We start from the raw sequence: 19279 nt of genomic DNA on the forward strand, positions 1-19279 counted from the left end.
TAAACAAAAAATGAAAGGATTTGTTTTAGGGAATGAATGTCCTAGGGGATGGGGATATATTATTAAAGAATGGAAGAGTTGTTCTAGGGAGGGGGCTCTTAGGGAATAGGGGTATATTCTTGGAGAATGGGAATTTGTCCTGGAGGAGGGGATGGGGGGGTAGGGGAAATCTGTCCTAGGAAATAGGAGGGTATGCCTTAGGCAATGAAGGCATAAATTCTTGGAAAAGTGGAGCAATCTGCCCTGGCAAATGGTAGACTATCTTTCAGGAAATGGGGCTATTCTAGGTAATTGAGGAATATATCCTAAGAAATTGGGTAGGTCCTAGGGAATAAGGAAGGGGATGTTCTGGAAAACAAAGGTGGGCTTCTGTCCTGGGGAATGAATGAGAAAGAGGAAAGGGGAAATGTGGAATCTAAGAAATTCGAATGTGGTTTCCAAAGTAAGGGTGGAAGCATAGTCACAGGAAGGGGGCAGGGATAGTGTCCAGCCCCTAGGCAACCTCCAGGTTGGCAGAAAGCAGATGGGGAGGAGATGGATGAGGTTTGACTGCTAGTAACCTCACTACAGCAGCAGCAGCAACTTCCTTCCCCTCCCGCTTTGCTCAGCGCTGTGTGACAGGTGGAAGACTTAAAGACACAGCATCATGTGCCTCGGGGTTGGCTAACCTACTTATCCTGGAGAAGATGTCATGGTAGGATGGTAGGGACAGGTGGGAACTGTGAGGAGATGCCCTGGAAGAAGGCCAAGCAGGGTGAAAGTCCTGCATGTGTGCTCATACATCTTGCAGTACATGCATGTTAAGGCATGTTCAGGAGACACGGAAAGGTGCTAAATGGGAAAGTCACATAAACCACCAAGATTTTTGTGAGAGAATGCACGTTCACGTCCCCATTGCCGTGTCAGTGCTTGTGATACAAGGTTGGCTGATGGGAAGAAGTGTTTCTCCAGCTGAGCAAGGACGAGTTAAATGCCTATGCATTTTGCAGGCAGGCATATGCTTGTGTGCAGTTCCTCGTGTGTGTGTACAACCTTGAAAGTTCCAGGTCCCTCCCCAAGAAACTGTCCCTTCTCTTTTTTTCTTATCCTAGGGCTCTGCTTGGGGGGGGGTGTATGTGTGTGTGTGGGGGAAGGGTGGACAGAAATTTAGAGATTGAGGGAAGGTATTAAAAGTTTATCAGAAAGTGACCTCCCCTTGTCCCCTCTCTTCCTGATACTTAATACTTTGATTAGTGACTCCTGGTAGTGAGTCTTTCCTGGGGGAAGAGACACTGAGTGACAGTTGGGAGCTAAGGGCAAAGGAAGGAGAGGGGCGTCAGATAGGTGTGGAGTGTTTAGACTGGTACAGAAACACTGTCTCCCATTGTCTTCCTTGCACTGCAGGACTCCTATTCTTTGAGACGTCTTATTCCCGGCTCTCTTAGCCCCTGAGCCCTTTGTCCATAACTCCTAGCCACTCACGTCCCCCATTTCACCTGCTCCGTTATTTTCCTCCTCATGCTCGCTTCCCCCGTCCTCCCCCCAGTCAGTTGCGGGGCTGCGCCGCCCCTTTAAGAGCGGCGGGGCCAGGCAGCCGCCCGGAGGAGAGCGCAGCCACCCGGCCCGCCGTCTCGGGAGGAGGCAGCGAAGCGGACGGGCTCCAGGCAGAGGGGGTTGCGCAGCTGGCCCAGAGCTGGGGCGTCCACCCCTCCCGCCCCTCCATTCCCCTCAAACCCGGGGCCGGGGCCCTCCCCACATTTCCGCTCCGCCCCTGCCCCGCCCAGCCCGGGCCGCGGGACCCGGAGCCTGGACAGCTGTATTGCAACCAGAGGCAGGTAAGGGGGGCAGCGGCGAGGACCCCATTGCAGTCTTGAATCGGGGGAAACGCCTCATTCCTCCTATCCTATCGGGCCTTCTATTCAGGAGCCCCTGGGGCGCGTCAAGGTGACTGGGTGTGTGAAAAGAAATGTGGGGGGCTATGTTTATTAGTCCAGTGGCTTGTAGGGGGACAGGCGTCCCAATCCGTGCGCCTACCTCTAGGGAGGCCCGCCGCAGCGCAGAGGAACGGGGCTTTGGAGGAGCTGCTCTGGCCATGGGTCCTATTCCCCCAGGGGGGTGAAGGAGGCCTCTTCGGCTTTGGGGATGCTTGATCTCCCCCACACCCTTCCCTCTCTGAATCCTTTCCCATCACTCGTCCCTTATTGCCCCTCCTATTGTCCTCCCTTCTGGATTCTAACCCTCCTCCCTCCTCTCTAGGGCTGGGGCTGCTGGCCAGAGTCCTGCCGGGTAAGGAGATTAGAGCTTCAGAGAAGAGAGAGAGGAGAGGGCCTGCACGGGCTAGGGGCAGAATAGGATGGTTGGCGGGCACAGATGAAGGGGCTAGAAATGATGGCTAGTAAAAGGGGATATTTTGAGGTATGCAGTAAGACAACAGAGCCCTGAGGCAGATGGGTAATGTTGAATAGCCTGGACCAGATTTCTGAGAAGGTAGGGCTGAGGGAAATGGTATGGGGGACATACTTAAGGGAGACCTTGAGGAAGAACAGGAACGGAGTGGTACACGAGAAAGCAGGAATTGTCGGGGGATGAGATGAGGGACCTGTATAGATAACTGTGTGATAACGCAAGAGAAAGAAAGCAAGTTGGGGGGAAGGGGGTGGAGCAATGTTAGAGGTAGAAGAAGGAAGGACCCAGGGCTGGGCGAGATGTTAAATAAGTCCCCCTCAGCTCCCTGGTTCCCTGCAGGGCAAAATGATGGAGGAGAAGGCACTGGAGGTGGGCAGCTGTGGGCTGGGGCCAGGGGCTGTGGCAGTGGCCCTGGAGGATATAGCCGGGCGCCCTGGCCCCACAGAGCCCCCGCTACTGACCACACACCTGAAGAAAGTGGAGAACCACATCACAGAAGCCCAGCGCTTCTCTCATCTTCCAAAGCGCTCTGCAGTTGACGTAGAATTCGTTGAGCTGTCCTACTCTGTTCGAGAGGGACCCTGCTGGCGCAAGAGGGGTATGGAATGATCACTACCTCTGTTTCTGAATTCTCTGTCCCCTTATTTTGCTCTTTTCCCTCCTCTCCATTGGGTAGTATCTGCATGCCATGCCCTCTACCTCTTAACTGGTCATTGATGTTTTTTGCCTTCTAAATTGGCACCATGTCCTCTGTCCTCTGAGTGGGCACTGAAAACTTATAAAACCATGTCATCTAAAAGTTGGAAGGGTTTCTAGTCCCATTCCCTATCAGCTCCATGAATCTTTGAAACAATATTGGAGGCAGACAAGGTAGCTGCTTGTAGTGGAAAGAGCCCTGTATTTGGAATCAGAGAATTTGGGTTTGAATCATAGTTTGATATAAGACTTTTCCCGGGGTAACTTTAGGCAAGTCACTTACCCTGAGCCTCAGGGGTGAAACGTAGGAGTTCACTTCAATGATCTCTAAGGTCCTGGCCAGCTCTGAATTTTGTGATACACTTTGTAATATCTTTGATAAGCAGTTATCCCTCTGAAGTTGGAGTCTTTCTAGAGATAAGTAGCTCATTACTTCTTGTGTAGATTTCTTCTCCTTTCCTCTCATTTGCTTGCTACCTGAGTACCTATATCCTCTTCCTACTAATTGCTCTGATCTAGGAGTCTCCTCAATATGTCAAGAATCTGGGGTCTAATAAAGAATTTTGGGGAGCTATCTCTGTGGAGGTCCTTTTTCGTCATTGGACACAATGTTCCTAAACTTGCAAAACATTCTCATATCTAATATGAGCCTAGGCAAACCGCCTCTCTGGGAACCAGAAACCCTTGAAGTGCCTTCCTGTTCTTAATCTATGATCCCCTGACCACAGTCTTTTATAATAATATCTGGCACTTATGTAGTATTTTAAAGTTTATGAAATATTTATAGACATGTATATGTATATATTAATTTAAGCCTTAGTAAGAAGAAAATGTTATATGAGATAAGGGTAGTGAAAAACTTTTGAATCATTTTAGGGAAGAGAATAAAGGAAGACTTCCTGGAGGAGGTAGTGTTTGAATTGGGCTTTAAAGAATAGGAACAAGGGGCAGCTAGGTGTCACAGTGGATAGAGCACTGGCCCTGGAGTCAGGAGGACCTGAGTTCAAAATTGGCCTCAGACACATAAGACTCAATAGCTGTGTGACTCTGGGCAAGTCACTTAACCCCAATTGCCTCACCAAAAAAAGAAAAAGGATAGGAAGAAATTAAACTGTTGAAGAGAAATAGGGAGACAAGCCAAGCATAGGAAACAACTTGAGAAAAGCATGTAGTTGTGAGAATGAAGTACTGTTCTGGGGCAACGGTGTCAGAGATTATCCAGTTTGGCTGGAGGGCAAAGATATATAAGGTAGGGTAGTGCCAGGTTGAGCACAGGCTTAAATGCCAGGCAAGGGCTTTTTAACTTCAATTAGTAGGCAATGTGGAGCTACCAAAGATGTTTGGGCAGTGGAATACTGGAAAGGAGAGTAGAGGGAAAGGATTAATTCCATTGTAGGGATGAGGAAGAAGGGTTCAAAAGAGATTAAATAACTAGCTTAAGGTAGAACTGGGCCCCATAACAAACACATCTCCTGATCACCAGCCCATGTTCTTAGCATTTTATCATGGATATTTACTTGGGTATTTATATGGGTATTCTTCTAAGCACAGAACCAGGCCACTGGTAGAAAAGTTGGTTCTCATTCCTTTCCCTGGTCAAAATCTGGAGCTCTCTGGGCTGGTCTCAGTGGAAGTGTTGAGGTAGGTGAATGATGATTTTGGGACTGGGAACTGAATGTCCTGAGTTTGGTAAAGCCTTGCTGTCTCTCCTCTGCCCCAGGCAACATGAGCAGAGAATAGGCAAGCTAGGTTTCCTAAAACCAGGGTGGAGACTGGGAGGGTGAATTGTTCTCCTGCATTTGAGAGGCTAGACTGAAACTCTAGCGAGCAGGGCTGAGCAGGGCTGTTAGCAACCTTCTCTCCCTTTAGTGTCCCATCTCTTTTTTTGCACACATGCCCTTTTGGGAACTTGAAATAGGACAGGGGCCAGAGTTGAATGGGAATTTGGGCATCAATGTGATTTCAGGGTATGGAGTTAGTTTTCAGTAAAATGGTGAAATAGGAAAAACTTTCGAAGGAGAAATCCCTCCTCTCCCTATTTTATGAAAAAAATGAATTACTCTTTTGGCTTGAATGTAGACCACACTCTTAATATGAAATCTCTTTGAACATAAAATCACTTACATACATATGTATATATTTTGGTTACCTGTGAATTTTAGTGAGCCAGATTTTTTTTGGTGGGAGGAAGAGAGGAGAGTAGGAAGACAGGCTATAGAGTGTCCTAAAAGTCTTAGTGCAGGTTGAAGCTTTAATAACTTCATAAGTATAAATGCAAACCTAGAAACTTAGAAAAACATCACTTGTAAGTTTAATCATTAATTTTTTACATTGATTTAATTTTGTGAATTTTGAGTAATACATTTTAATTTTAATTTTAACAAGATAGGTCATTATCCATTGTAGGTGGGACAGTTTTGGGATGACACTTTCTCGGGCTGATGCATTGGTGGAGGAAGTCCTCTTGCTTGGCCATGTTGGTCAGCTGATCTATCGCCATTAGACTTTTTCTTATGCAGTCATGTAAAAACTTTCATAAGTGCATCAAAACCTTGTTCTTTGGATGATCTTAACACTATGTTACAAATGCAATCCTTTCTGTCACTGAGCAGCAGCTAGTTAAAGTTTTTACAAAGTTAGAAAATTGAGTAATATATATAGCACAAGATAGTGGTAATGTTAATATGTTTAATAAAAAACCTCCATATTTTAAACATTTAAATATTTAACTTTTCAGATGTATATGTGTGTTTTTCAAGCATTTATACTTCTGAATTTGTTGAAGTACTATCATTTTTTAGGACATCCTAATTGGGCCTAATTGAGGCAGCATGGAGTTCAAATCCTGTCTCTGATTCATGTTAGCTGTATGATCTTGAGCAAGTCATGACTTTTCAGTAATCCCCAGGCAAATCTCAGGTTACAGAGAAGCAATTTCCACACTGGAAATTCCCAACCCTGATGAAATCCTGGTGGGATTTCCTTGTCTGTCCTCCCCCACCCTCTACCTGTGCTCACTCCCTTATACCTGTGCTATCTTTTGGTCACACCTTTAATACTCTCTGACTCCCTCCTTCCTTCTTTTCTTCTCTTCCTTCATTTCTTACAGTAGAGAATAGAAGAGAAAAGGAAGTTTGGGATAGACAGAAAAAAAGAGAACAGGGAATACCAGGGAGAAAGAAGGGATTTCCTTTCTTTGGCAGACATTTGCAATAAAGGTAAATAAAAGCAGAGCATTTACTGATCCAGAGCTCTTTGACATCCCGATCTTCCCACCAGCCCTGTCAAGAAGGTACTGCATGCATTACTTTCCCATTATACAGGTGAGGAAACTGAGACTCAAAAAGTTCATGGGATCTAGTGCTCGAGGAGATCTTAATGATGGAATCATAGGTTTTAGAGGTAGAAAGGACTTGAGATGATTTAGTCCAACCTCTTCACTTGACAGGTGGAGAACATGGTTAGAAAGAGGTTAGTTAATTTGCCCAAGAAAATAGTAGAGCCAAGATTTGAACCCAGGTTTTTTGACTCCAGGTCGAGTGACCTTCCCATTACAACAAGAAGTAATTTGTCTGAGGTCACATAGCTAATAAATAGTGACTTAAGCATAGCTTTTGTGACTCTGAGGGGGTTGGATTAGGTGGTCTGTAAGGTACAGTTCCTCTTCTATTATTCCATGACTTCAGGGTTTTTTTCCCCCCATGAAACCATGCTTGCTGCCACTCTTTATTTAATTGAACTTGACTTCTGGGGAGTTGAATCCAATTTAGAAGTTGGAAGAACCGAGGGAAGGAAGATATACTACCTTCACTCATCAACTTCCCCCTTCCCTTTAGTGATGTTAAAAGGCAGGTACATGAGGTCACTTCCTCAATAGTTTTTTGATGATGGAAGCATAGGGTTAGGACTAATGACCTCTCTTATGCTACCTGTGTAATCTTGGGTGAATCACCTAAACCTTTCCTGCCTCGATTGTGACATCTGCAGCTAGGTAGATCTCCTTTGCCTATAGGCAGGGAGCTGAACCACATGACTTTTGGAAGACCCTTCCAGCCTTTGTGATTCTGTGAATCACAGGGTCAAAGAGCTGGAGAGGTTCTACACTTCACAAAGACCATACTAAGAACCCACAGGGTCCATAGCATTTCTCTGGGGTGGGTGGGGCACTGGGAAGAGAGAAATTAAAAAGCAGGGTCCCTGTGCAGCTGCTGTGGGCCAGATGTGTGAGCCAGCCATCAAGATCTTTGGTAATGTTTTCTATCCAACTTCACAGTAAGTGGGCTGGATGGTGCCATAGGAGAGAAGTTGTGGGGAAGACAATGATAGTTACTAGGACCGATACAGGTGTCTGTGTCCCCTTCAAACCCCTTGGGTCAAGTCTGTAAGAGGCTGGTGTTATGCCAGCCCTTGAGGAAAGGGAGGCTTTTCCAGATGGAGTGGAAGGCTGAAAGCAACTCCTTGGAGCAAAGGAGAGAGATAACAAGTCATGCCCACAGAGAAGAGGAGTCAGTATCTTACCCCTTGCTTCATGACCCAGTCTCTCCCTTCCTTTTCCAGAAAGTGTGTGTACTTCACAGTAAATTCAGGAAATTATACTTTAGATGTCCTGACATAGGGGTAGCTATCTTAGACTAAGTAGTAGAGAAAAGAAGAGAGGATTTTTTGTTGTTGTGGGGTACTTCTCTTGTCCCCAGCTGCTGCTGATAACCACAATAATTTTATACAACACATTAAGATTTACAGAAAGCACTTTCCTCACAACAATCCTGTGAGGTAGGTAGTATAAGTAATATAATCCCATTTTATAGATGAGGAAACTGAATTTCAGAGAAGTTAAAGGACTTCCCTCAAATCGCAAACCTGGTGGAAGTATAATGACCAAGTCTGGCCCTGAAGAAGAGATGAGGAAGTGCAGCTCCTGCTTCTTTGTGAGGGTGGGGGGCTGTTGGATGTATTATGGAGACATGCTGTCAGACTTAGATGATGTATTGATTAGTTTCACTGAACTGTCTCCTTCCCCTCTTCTTAAAATTCTTTGTTATAATGGATGATTCATACTTGGTATGGGAGGGGGAGGAATATAATGGGAAATTTAAGTTATATAAACACAAAAGATATCAATACATAAAAAAAAAGATCCCGGAACCAGTAAGTCATCAAATCAGAAGAGCTTTTCTGATTCCAAATCTGGAATTCTGCTACTTTGTTGTTCACTTGTTTCAGTCATGTCTGACTCTTCATGACCACATTTTGGGGTTTTCTTGGCAAAGACACTGGAGTAGTTTGCCATTTCCTTCTCCAGTTCATTTCATAGATGAGGAACTGAGGCAAACAGGGTTAAGTGACTTGCCCAAGGTCACACAGCTAGTAAGTGTCTGAGGCCAGATTTGAACTCAGGAAGATGAGTCTTCTTGACTTCAAACCCAGCACTCTATCTACTTTACCACCTAACTGCCCCTCTGCTACTAGACCATATAGTCCAAACAATCAACTCCTTCATCTTTGCCCAAGTCCCTCCTGAAAAAGGCACTGAACTGCTTGGGAGATTGGGGTGTCTGTTCCCTGATGGCCTCTCCCTCTTTCTAACCCTAGGTTATAAGACACTTCTCAAGTGTTTGTCTGGCAAGTTCTGTCGAAAGGAGCTGATTGGCATCATGGGACCCTCGGGGGCTGGGAAGTCCACATTCATGAACATCCTTGCTGGGTATAGGTGAGGATGGGATTGTGCGTGCGTGCGTGTGTGTGTGTGTGTGTGTGTGTGTGTGTGTGTGTGTGTATGTGCATGTGCACACACTGGGGGGAGGGGAATGAGAAACATGGAATTGGGAGGAATGAAGTAGTATAGGACTGGGGCTTAGACAGAGAGTCTTGGGTGGGTGGGAGAGTTCATGGTAGAGTTCTATGGAAAGGAACAGAAGGAGTAGTTGGAGTTTTTCAGAGATGGGTAGCCTAGGGCTTTGAGGTTATTCTATCCTGTAGAATAGATCCCCCTTACATGCTACTTCTGCAGGGAGTCTGGCATGAAGGGGCAGATATTGGTGAATGGGCGACCTCGGGAGCTTCGGACCTTCCGCAAGATGTCATGTTACATCATGCAGGATGACATGCTGCTTCCTCATCTCACTGTGCTAGAGGCCATGATGGTGAGGGTCTGCCCCCATTCTAGGTTTTGAGGTACTGATATAACTTTCTCCCTCCCAACAGTTTTCCTTGGGTTTCATAGATGCAACAGTGATACAATCCATCAAACTATTAGGCACCTATTATGTATAAAGGAAGCATCATGCAATGTGTGTGGAGGAAGGATGAGATATAGCTACTGCCCTCAAGAAATTTATAGTCTAGTAGGGCGTAATGGACATTAGATACTTCATCACCCTTATTCCCCCTTCAAGGTTGATAGGCACCATGCAACTCCCAACACTAGGATGCTCTGGTAAAGTCTACTCTTTTTCCTGTCCCTCTGACTAAATGAAGGGGTGGGGTGAAGTGGCATTCATGGGGCTCTCAGGTACAGTACTAACCAGCCTCTATTTTGGGGCCCAGGTCTCTGCCAACTTGAAGTTGAATGAAAAACAGGAGGTGAAGAAGGAGCTGGTGAGTGGAGGAAGTAGCTGGTCAGAGGTCCCTTCCTCTGTGATCTGGGCCAGTGGGACTGATGGGCAGGATAGTCCTAGGGGAAGGGAGAAATGACCCTGGAGCTAGCTCACTTAGAGCAGGTTGGAGGTGGTCCCCAAGTGGAGTCAATGCCCTTCTGAGGCCCTTCTAGGGCAGAGAATGGTGGGATGGCCAATGGCTTCTGGAAGCCCTCTAGGCTGATGTGGGGTGGGCTTTGGCCAGGTGACTGAGATTCTGACGGCTTTGGGGCTGATGTCCTGTTCCAACACGAGGACAGCCATGCTCTCCGGGGGTCAGAGGAAGCGACTGGCAATTGCTCTGGAGCTTGTCAACAACCCACCGGTCATGTTCTTTGATGAGCCTACCAGGTAATCTCCTCAGGCTAACTTTTCCTTCAACAGCATCCGCCCATGCCAAATAGAGCTATTGAGAGACCCAGAGCCTTTGCTTTCCAAGACCGGATCAGAAGAGTGAGGGAGCTGGGCTCTGTGCTTTCTGATATCCCAGTGGGCTAAAGTGAGGATGCAGTAGGGTTGGGGGAGTGGGGAGATGGAATTAGATTTTAAGATCCTTGAGGGCAAGGACTGTCTTTTGTTTCTTTTTTTTTTTTATAACCAGCACTTAGCACCGTGCCTGGCACATAGCAGGCACTTAATAAATGTGTTTGAATGGGAGTTAGAGTGAGAACCTTTCCTCCCTGTTTTAGATGCATTCCCCTCATTTGAGTTCTCTACTCCCCTAATATTCCCTCAACTTTCTCTCTCTATTCTCCTATTTCCCTTCCCTTGTCCTCTGTCTCTGTCTCTGTCTTTCTCTCTCATCTCCCCCCCCCCTTCTTTCATTCTGTCTCTCTGGGCAGTGGGCTGGACAGTGCCTCCTGCTTCCAGGTTGTATCACTAATGAAGTCCTTGGCTCAGGGGGGCCGTACTATCATCTGCACCATCCACCAGCCCAGTGCCAAGCTCTTTGAGATGTTTGACAAGGTTAGCTACCAGTTTTGTCTGTCCTTCTGGATAGAGAGGATAGGGTTGAGGAAACCCATTAATGTCTATTATGTCCAAGCCCTGGGATAGCAGGAAGTAGGGAGGTGTGCTGGGTATGAAAATATTTGTCTAGGTGTGGTCCCTGGTAGGAACAGTGGTCCTGACATGGTGTATAGTGGACCTGGTGGGTAGGGTATAGTGTGGGATACCAATCTCACCAGCTGACCCTTTTTTCATCTTACCTCAATTCTTACCTCCAGCTCTACATCCTGAGCCAGGGTCAGTGCATCTTCAAGGGTATGGTCCCCAACCTGATCCCTTATCTGAAGGGGCTGGGCCTACATTGTCCCACCTACCACAATCCAGCTGACTTCAGTGAGTGGAAGTATATCACTGCTAGTGTGACCCTAGACTGGGGCCCTGGTGACCATGTGGTCAGAGCCTCCTTGGGGGCGGGGGTGGGGTCTTGAGTTGGCCCCCTTTGCCAGTGTTGGGCAATAACGTGCACATGATAGGCATGCAGTCAGTCCCCTGATGGGGGACTGGTTTTGTCCTGGAGAGAGTGGCACCTGAGCAGCTCATCCTCTCCTCTTCCACAGTCATTGAAGTGGCATCAGGAGAGTATGGGGACCTGAATCCAATGCTGTTCCGGGCAGTACAGAATGGTCTGTGTACTGTGGCAGAGAAGAAGGACAGCGCAGAGAAAAACCACGTCCAATCCCCGTGCCCTGCTTGTCCTCCAGTGAGTGAAAGAGAGAATGCAGAGTATATGTATGTGGAGATGGGGCATCAGAGTTGGAGAGAAGTGACCAGGGTAAAGAGTGATGGCGAGAGTACTGCTATGTGATGGGCCAAAAGTCGCTTCTCATCTCTGAGTTTTAGTTTCTTCATCTAGAAAATGAAGAAATTAAGATAGATGATCTTTAATGTTCCTTCTAGTTTTAAATCCAGCAATCTTGGGATCCTTCTCCTTGGCAAGGATCCTGCCCCTGGTGATGGGTGCCAGGATGCCAGTGGGTTCTGTCTTGTGCCATATCTGGCCCCATGAGAAGTTAGGAAGGTCCTTGTTTGCTGGGCTGGGTGGTGTAGGCATCCCTCCCCGTGGGTCCCATTTCTTGTGACCTTGCATTGTGACCTTTCTCTTGTTCAGGAAGTCGACCCCATCGAGAGTCACACGTTTGCCACTAATACGTTCACCCAGTTCTGCATCCTCTTCAAGAGAACCTTCTTGTCCATCCTAAGAGACACGGTGAGAGACTGTAATATGGGGATCCTGGGAACTGCCAATAGCCTAGACCCTGCCAGCTGTCATGGGAGGAATGGAGAAAAAGAAGAAAGGGATTCTTGTCCTGAGCTTCACTGCCTATGCCAGAGGGTTTCTTGAAAATGGTTATGATTATTATGGTTATCTTAGTTAATGTGGGCAGCATAGAATTTGTCTTATCTCCTCCCCCAAACTGCTTTCTCCTGACTCCCACCCTGTATGGTGTTATCATTTCTCCTCTGGTACTGTTCCTTACTCCAGGACCTAGGGATGTTCCTTCCAAACACAGATCCCTTATCTATTTCCCTAGTACTGACCACCCTTTACTCACCAGGTCCTGACTCACCTTCGATTCATGTCACATGTGGTGATTGGTGTACTCATCGGTCTCCTTTACCTGCACATTGGAAACGATGCCAGCAAAGTCTTCAACAACACGGGCTGCCTCTTCTTCTCCATGCTTTTCCTCATGTTTGCTGCCCTTATGCCTACCGTTCTTACCTGTGAGTCCTTAGCACGTGGTCCATAGGGGAGGGAGGAGTGGGGAATAAATGGGTGCTGGGCTCGTCAATGAGATGGGGAGACTGGGCTGGGGGGGAGACTTGAGCATGTGGTCCCAAGCTCTAGGAAGGCTGATGGACTGTGGGGGAGGAAGGTTAGGACAGATACATATTTTTTTCTTGAACCTTTTTAAAAATTAATTTATTTTGATTTTTCAGAAATCCCTTCCATAAGCTTTTGAGTTTTAAATTTTTCTCCCCCTTCCTCCCCAACTCTCTCCCCAAGACAGTGCGCAATCTAACATAGTAGGCTATACATATACATTCCTATTAAACATATTTTCACATTAGTCATGTTGTAAGGAAGAATTAGAACCAATAGAAGGAACCACAAGAAAGAAGAAACAAAACAAAATGGAAGAAAAAAAGAGCAAATAGTTTGCTTCGATCTGTATTCAAACTCCATAGCTCTTTCTTTGGATGTGGATAGCATTTTCTATCATGAGACTTTTGGGATGTCTTAGATCCTTGAAATGCTAGGAAGGGCTAAGTCTTTCAAAGTTAGTCATCATCCCACAACGTAGCTGTTATTGTATACAGTGTTCTCCTGGTTCTGCTCACTTCCCTCAGCTTCAGACCATACAAGTCTTTCCAGGTTTTTCTGAAGTCAGCCTGTTCATCATTTCTTATAGCACAATAGTATTCCATTACATTCATATACCGTAACTTGTTCAGCCATTCGCCAATTGATGGGCGTCCTCTCAATTTCCAATTCTTTGCCACCACAAAAAGAGCTGCTATAAATATTTTTGTACATGTGGGTAGGACAGATATCTCATGGGGGTATGGAGAAGGGGAATTTTCCAAACCTACAGTTCTAGTAATAGCCCCCTTAGGAGGCAGCAGGTTTGTGTTGGGGACAATAATAGGCTGGGGCGCCAAGTTATAGAAAGCCTTGACCTTCTCTTTTTTCCTGCTCCAGTTCCCCTAGAAATGGCTGTCTTCATGCGGGAACATCTCAACTACTGGTATAGCCTCAAAGCTTATTACTTGGCCAAGACTATGGCTGATGTGCCCTTCCAGGTAAGCTTATCAATTAATAACTAAATCAACAGGCATTGGAGTACCTACTGTATTTTTAGCCCTTCGTGTGATACAAAAATGATCCCTGACCTTCAGTGTAAAATTTAGTTTGAAAAATGAAACTAATGAATATAAAACAATAACTAACAATCTCAAGGAGTGTATGATAAGGCAGAATGCATGGATAGAAAGAAAGAGGGTCTCCATGGGCTGGGATCATCAGAGAAGGTAGGACTTGAAGGTAAGCCTTGAAGATAAGTGAGACCTAGAGAAGGAGGGTATTCTAGGCAAGGGAAAGTCCCAGAGGTGAGCCTGTACCACAGCATAGTGGAAAGAATCCCCTACACTTACTAGCTGTGGGACCCTGATCAAATAATTTCTCTTCTCTGGGCTAGATAAGAATAATAATAACTAGCATTTATATAGTGCTTTAAGGTTTTGCAATATGCTTTACATCTATGTTAACTCATTTGATCTGCTCACCCTGGGGAACTGGAGGGAGGAGAAGGGTGGTCAAAGGTATAGGGATAGAGAGAAAAGTGTTTAAGATTCTCTACTATTGGATTCATCTTCCTCATCTATAGAATGAGGGAGGTGAGCCACGTAATCTTAGAAGGTCCTTTCCAGTCTGACATTCTATGAGGCCTGTACTGGGCAGAACCATTTGAGCCTCATGGCCCCCTGGGTCCCATGAGGGAACCAGAGCCCAAGACAAGAGGAAGTCTAGTCTCAAGGGGAGGGGAGGAGACCTGCTGCTCATACACCAGCCTCTCTCTCCAACCTTATTCTTGCTCCCACCAGGTGATTTGCCCAATGGCTTATTGTAGCATTGTATACTGGATGACCAGCCAGCCAGCTGAAGCCTCCCGATTCTTGCTTTTCTCTGCTCTGGCCACAGCCACTGCCCTGGTAGCTCAATCTCTAGGGCTACTGATTGGGGCTGCATCCAATTCCCTACAGGTGGGTGGAAGTGGGAGAAATGGGAAGGAGAGAATATGTCTGGGGTAGGGGCATAGAGATAAAAGGAAGCAAAGAAAGAAAGAAAGAAAGAGGAAGAGGGAGGGAGAAAGGAAAGAAGGGGAAGGTAAAGAAGAAAGGAAGGGAGGAGACGAAGGAGAGAGAAAAAAAGAAAAAAAAGAAAAAAGAAGCGAGAGAAAAGGGGAGGGAGGGGAAGGGAAGGAAGAAAGTAAGGGAAAGGAAGAGAGGAAAAAAAGCAAGAAAGAAAAAGAAAGGAAGGAAAGAAGAGAGAAAGAGAGGGAGGGTCAGGGAAGGAGGAAAGGAAGGAAAGAAAGAGGATTTATTCAAGGTTTGTTATTTACCAGGCACTTTGCTAAGACCAGGAGACACAAATGCAAAAAGAAAGATAGTTTCTACCCTCAAGATACTTACATCCTAATAGAAGACAACACATAGTGTCCCAAGGGAATGAATTGGGGGGCTGGCTATGGGAGCAGAGGCATCCCATCCCAAAGGAGTGAAGGATGTGTACAGGTACATGCATCTGTGCAGACTGTATATGGGAGGTGGTGCAAGCGTGGTCCCAAGTCACCTTCCGTTCCTTCCTGCCCTTCCCCCCTCCACATTCTCAGGTGGCCACCTTTGTGGGCCCAGTAACTGCTATCCCTGTCCTCCTCTTCTCTGGCTTCTTCGTTAGCTTCAAAACCATCCCTACCTATCTGCAATGGAGTTCCTACCTCTCCTACGTCAGGTAAGTAGTGTCAGCATTGTTTCTATCTTCATCAACTCCCAGAGAGTTAGGATTCAGGGGCTTGAGACCTCCCTCTTCCTAGGCTGTGTCAGGACCTTCCTTTTTCCCCTCCCAGCCCCCTGGCCACTGCCCCAGCATAAAGGTCCCACCTTTCCAGTTTCCCAGGCTTTGTATGTCTTCCCGACATATGAAGATAAGCCCATTTCTGGCTTATCTCCTTGGGGTACATGTTCTGGGGACCTACTTGCCCTCTAGTTCTGTGCCTGGGAAAGAGATATGTTCCACCTGACGGTGAAGAGCAGGGACTAGCAACTGTTTCTGCTGTTCTCATTGTGTCCAGATATGGATTTGAGGGTGTGATTCTGACTATCTATGGCATGGAGCGGGGGGACCTTGATTGCTCTGAGAACTCCGCAGGATGCCCATTCCAGAAACCTGAGAGCATCCTCCACCAGCTGGATGTAGAGGATGCCAAGCTCTACATGGACTTCCTGGTCCTGGGCATCTTCTTCCTGGCACTGAGGCTGTTGGCATACCTTGTGCTCCGCTACCGGGTGAAGTCGGAGAGATAGAGCTCCCCGCTTCCTACCAACCACAGCAGGAAGCCGTCTTCTCCTTCTCTACCCCATCTTCCAGCCCATTGGGACTGTTTTAACCTCAGAGACTTGGGAACTGGTTGCTGGTGCAGCCAGTCTGCACCCCCCACCCCTCCACCCCTGTCAATGTCAATCTACTCCATGGATTTCCAGGTCCTACTGGAGGATGGGGGAAGGCTCTACCTCCTCCCTCAATCCTATCATCTTCTCTGTTTTGATGCAGTTTGTGACTTCCTTCTCACCTCTTCCTCAACACTTGCATGCAAAGGACATTTGTTGGGCTATGGTAGCTCCCTTCTCCCCTCCCTCCAATTCTACTTCCCCTGCCCTGCTCACCCACTGTCTGCTTGGGGGAGGCAGGGATTGGGGGGGTGAACCTGAGTTTCACCCCTGGAAACTCCCCCTTATAACTGACCAAAGTGCCCCCTCCACTCCCCGGGGGGGCCTCACCACGCAAGTGTTTGTAAATTGGGCTGCAAAGGGTTGTTATAGTTCCCAGGGCTGGTCCCTGGCTGGATTCCCTGGAAAGTCCCATTATGAAATTGAGCAGGGGGAGACTCTGGTAGTCATACCCCCCACCCCCAACCCTAAGCTGCTGGAACAATCTCTTGAGGCAGAGGCTGGAAATTCTGTCTTTAACTGCCCTTCTCAGGCCCCTGGGAAGGTAAGGCCTAGGGTCTTAAGGTGCCCCATCCCTCCCCTACATCTTCATTTGGTGGGGGATGGTGCACAATGGCACCTTAGCAATAATGGCCGTGTTTCTTTTGCCCACATTGGAACTGGAGAATGCACTTTATTTTGGGAGGTGGAAGGGTAGGGAGAGGTTGTGGGGATGACCTTGATCCTGCCCTCCTATAGCCCTATGGGCCAGGCCTCCCCATCCCCTCTCCAGACTCATAGGCACATGCCCACAATCATCAATCACTTGGCCCTAGGAGAGGACCCTCTGGAGGGTGAAGTGGATGTGACCTTCCAAAAGCTCTGGGGAGGTGAGGTTTCTGCTTGGATCATCGTGAGGATCTGTATGGGTGACTCCTCTCCAGGCTCCTCTCCCTCCATAAAGTCAGGGGCAAGCACAGGGCAAGCACTCCCTCCACCTGTATTTCAGGACCTGGCAAAAGCACAGGCAGCTGGCACAAGTTGGCCTTGGCCAGCTCCACCAGAATCCCCTTTTCCTGTGCCCTAGGGCATGCCTCCCTGGGGCTGGCACCCCCTATACACACCCTTTCCCTTCCTCTTGGCTGCTTGGTTCAATCTTCTGACTACCCCTCTGCCCTCCTCCCAACCAGCCAAAGCTGCCCCTAGGCACAAGAACGCCACCTCGCAGGGCAAGAGTGACAGACATATCCGGAGCATTTCTGGTTTCCTCGGTGGGGATCCTGGACTCCTTGCTGCTGAGCTCCCTGGCCTGGGGGCTGTGGCTGGCTCCTATCTACCCTCTCCTCCCCCCCCCCCACTGGCCCACAGTCTCCTATCATATGGAGATGTCAGTGTATTTGGGGGATTTCACTCATTATTAATAAAACCTATATTTATACAGTACATTGGCTGTGCATGTGTCTGGCAGCTGCGGCTGGAGGGTCTCTGAAGCAGCTGGTGCATGTCGGTCAGGTTTATGTTTGCCTGTGTGCCTGAGAGTCCAGTAAATATTGCACATGGTTATGGGTAAATGTGTATGTCATAGCATAGTGGTGGAGGCGATGTGTCTGTGATGGGTTTGTGTGTTTCATGTCCATTGCCTGCTCTTTGCCTGTTTTCTGGATGTGGAGGCGTGCCTTAGCCTTCAGTGGTTCTTGGATTCTGTGGGCTTCGTGGTGGCTCTCTCTAAACCTTGTGCAAGTGTATGGATGGAGGGGCTGGGTGGGGGTGGGGGTGGGTCCTGAGGAACAGGAAGTCCTGGGAATGAGCCTAGTCACTAAGCTGGGAGGGGGAGGCTTAGACCACAGTAGTAGGAGAGCATATTGCAATATGAACAGCTTCCCCATGCTCCTAAGTCCCTAAACAGTCCTTCCCCTGACCATAATGACAAGGCTTAGAAAGCCAGGTACATGGACATTTAGTGAATCCATCAGGTCTGGGAGTACTGAGATGATGCATCTACAGACATAGTTCCTAAATGGCGCCTCAGATCCTGGGCTGAGGGTCAGTCTATTTCCCCAGCCTTTCCATCCTGGCAAGTTTCTGTGAAGCTTGGGAGGTATGACTGGCATGAACCCTGGCAGAGGTGTAGGAGTAGGTAACCATCCAAGGTACCCTGAGTATGCCAGGTACAAAAATGAGAAACCTAGCCTAGATTTAAGTCATTTTCTAGGCCAAGGTGGGGGGTGGGGAGAGAGAATCCTCCTGCTTAAAAGAATGGATTGACTTCATATACATGGTATGTGTGTGTGTTCAGGGCGTGGGGGGTGTAGTCCTGGTTCTCTAGGCTGTGGCATAAAGAACAGCTCTCAAGGTGCCACCTCTTCTAGATAGTACTGCCAACTGGTATAAATAAGCATATGTTTTCATTTCAGTTCAACGTTTATTGAAGACCTTCATGTAAAACACCATCTTGGTTACTGGGGTTACAGAGATCTTAGAAAAAAAACATGACAGTTCCTGCCCGTATGGAGCTTGCTTTTCCAATGTAAGGGATCCTGGGAGCTCCCCTGACTCTACAGTACCTCCAGAAGTAGTACCAGAGATAGTACTGGATGGGTGGGGTGCTTGGATCTCATAGAGCTTCGGTGTCCAGCCTCCCATTCCAAATGATCACATCTGAATGAGGTGACAGCCCAGCCTTGAGGCAGCAAGGCCTTTCATGGACCACCTCCCCAAGCAGCCGGCTAAGTTCCTGCTGGGTCCTGCTGCTCAGAGAAGGGATAAAATGAGCACAGCCTCCTTTGGGGTGAGTCTCAGTTCTCCTGCTCTTGGGGGAGCTTTTGTCCACAGATCAGGCTTTCCTGCACAGTGTGACCCCCTGCCTTGGTCCCTAACCAGCCCAGTTTTCTTTCCTCTTGTGGAATCACCAGGGGCATTTGTGGAATTTGATACTTCATAAGTAAAGCCTTTTGGACATGTTACTGAGTATATGGATGGGTATGCAATTGGGTGTTTCTGGTGTGTCTGGTTGCTAAAGTCAGTGAGGTGATCTCTGGGACACTTGTTAAGGGAGGGTCTGGCAGGTATGCAACATCTGAGTATGAATGTATGGTATGTGTACACCACAGGTGTCTATTGTGTGTAGGCGTACATGCTGAGCATCCATATTATGGCTACACAGGATTGTTTGGGAGCTGACCATATGATTTTGCTGGCATCAGTCAAGTATTTATTTATTTATTCATTCATTTATTAGCAATCAGGGTTAAGAGACTTGCCCAGGGTCACACAGCTAGTATGTGTCTGAGGCCAGATTTTAACTCAGGTCCTTCTGACTCCAGGGCCATGCTCTATCCACTGCACCA

At 47.4% G+C, this 19279-nt stretch overlaps 1 protein-coding gene across 4 annotated transcripts; it reads left to right on the plus strand.

The window, feature by feature from the left end:
- Positions 1-1532: 1532 nt before the first annotated feature.
- Positions 1533-17375, plus strand: ABCG4 (ATP binding cassette subfamily G member 4). Of its 4 annotated transcripts, XR_013483019.1 has the most exons (17): positions 1536-1814; positions 2236-2265; positions 2725-2983; positions 8674-8791; positions 9092-9224; positions 9628-9678; positions 9922-10067; positions 10559-10682; positions 10943-11057; positions 11282-11424; positions 11833-11931; positions 12281-12449; positions 13429-13529; positions 14331-14489; positions 15119-15237; positions 15578-16497; positions 17123-17375. XR_013483019.1 is itself a non-coding variant. In XM_020984824.2 (16 exons), exons 3-16 carry the CDS (start codon positions 2731-2733, stop codon positions 15807-15809), a joined length of 1962 nt encoding a protein of 653 aa, XP_020840483.1. In that variant the 5' UTR covers positions 1536-1814; positions 2236-2265; positions 2725-2730; the 3' UTR covers positions 15810-17375. The 4 variants fall into 4 exon arrangements, 3 of the variants coding, with proteins under 3 accessions (XP_078003017.1, XP_020840483.1, XP_020840484.1); XM_020984824.2 differs by having other exon boundaries at positions 15578-17375; XM_078146891.1 differs by lacking the exons at positions 15119-15237; positions 15578-16497; positions 17123-17375 and adding an exon at positions 14852-15111 and having other exon boundaries at positions 1533-1814.
- The last annotated feature ends 1904 nt before the right edge of the window (positions 17376-19279 follow it).

This window comes from Phascolarctos cinereus, unplaced genomic scaffold (assembly GCF_003287225.1).
Source record: "Phascolarctos cinereus isolate Bilbo 61053 unplaced genomic scaffold, phaCin_HiC Scaffold_726;HRSCAF=1367, whole genome shotgun sequence".
Lineage (NCBI taxonomy): Eukaryota > Metazoa > Chordata > Mammalia > Diprotodontia > Phascolarctidae > Phascolarctos > Phascolarctos cinereus.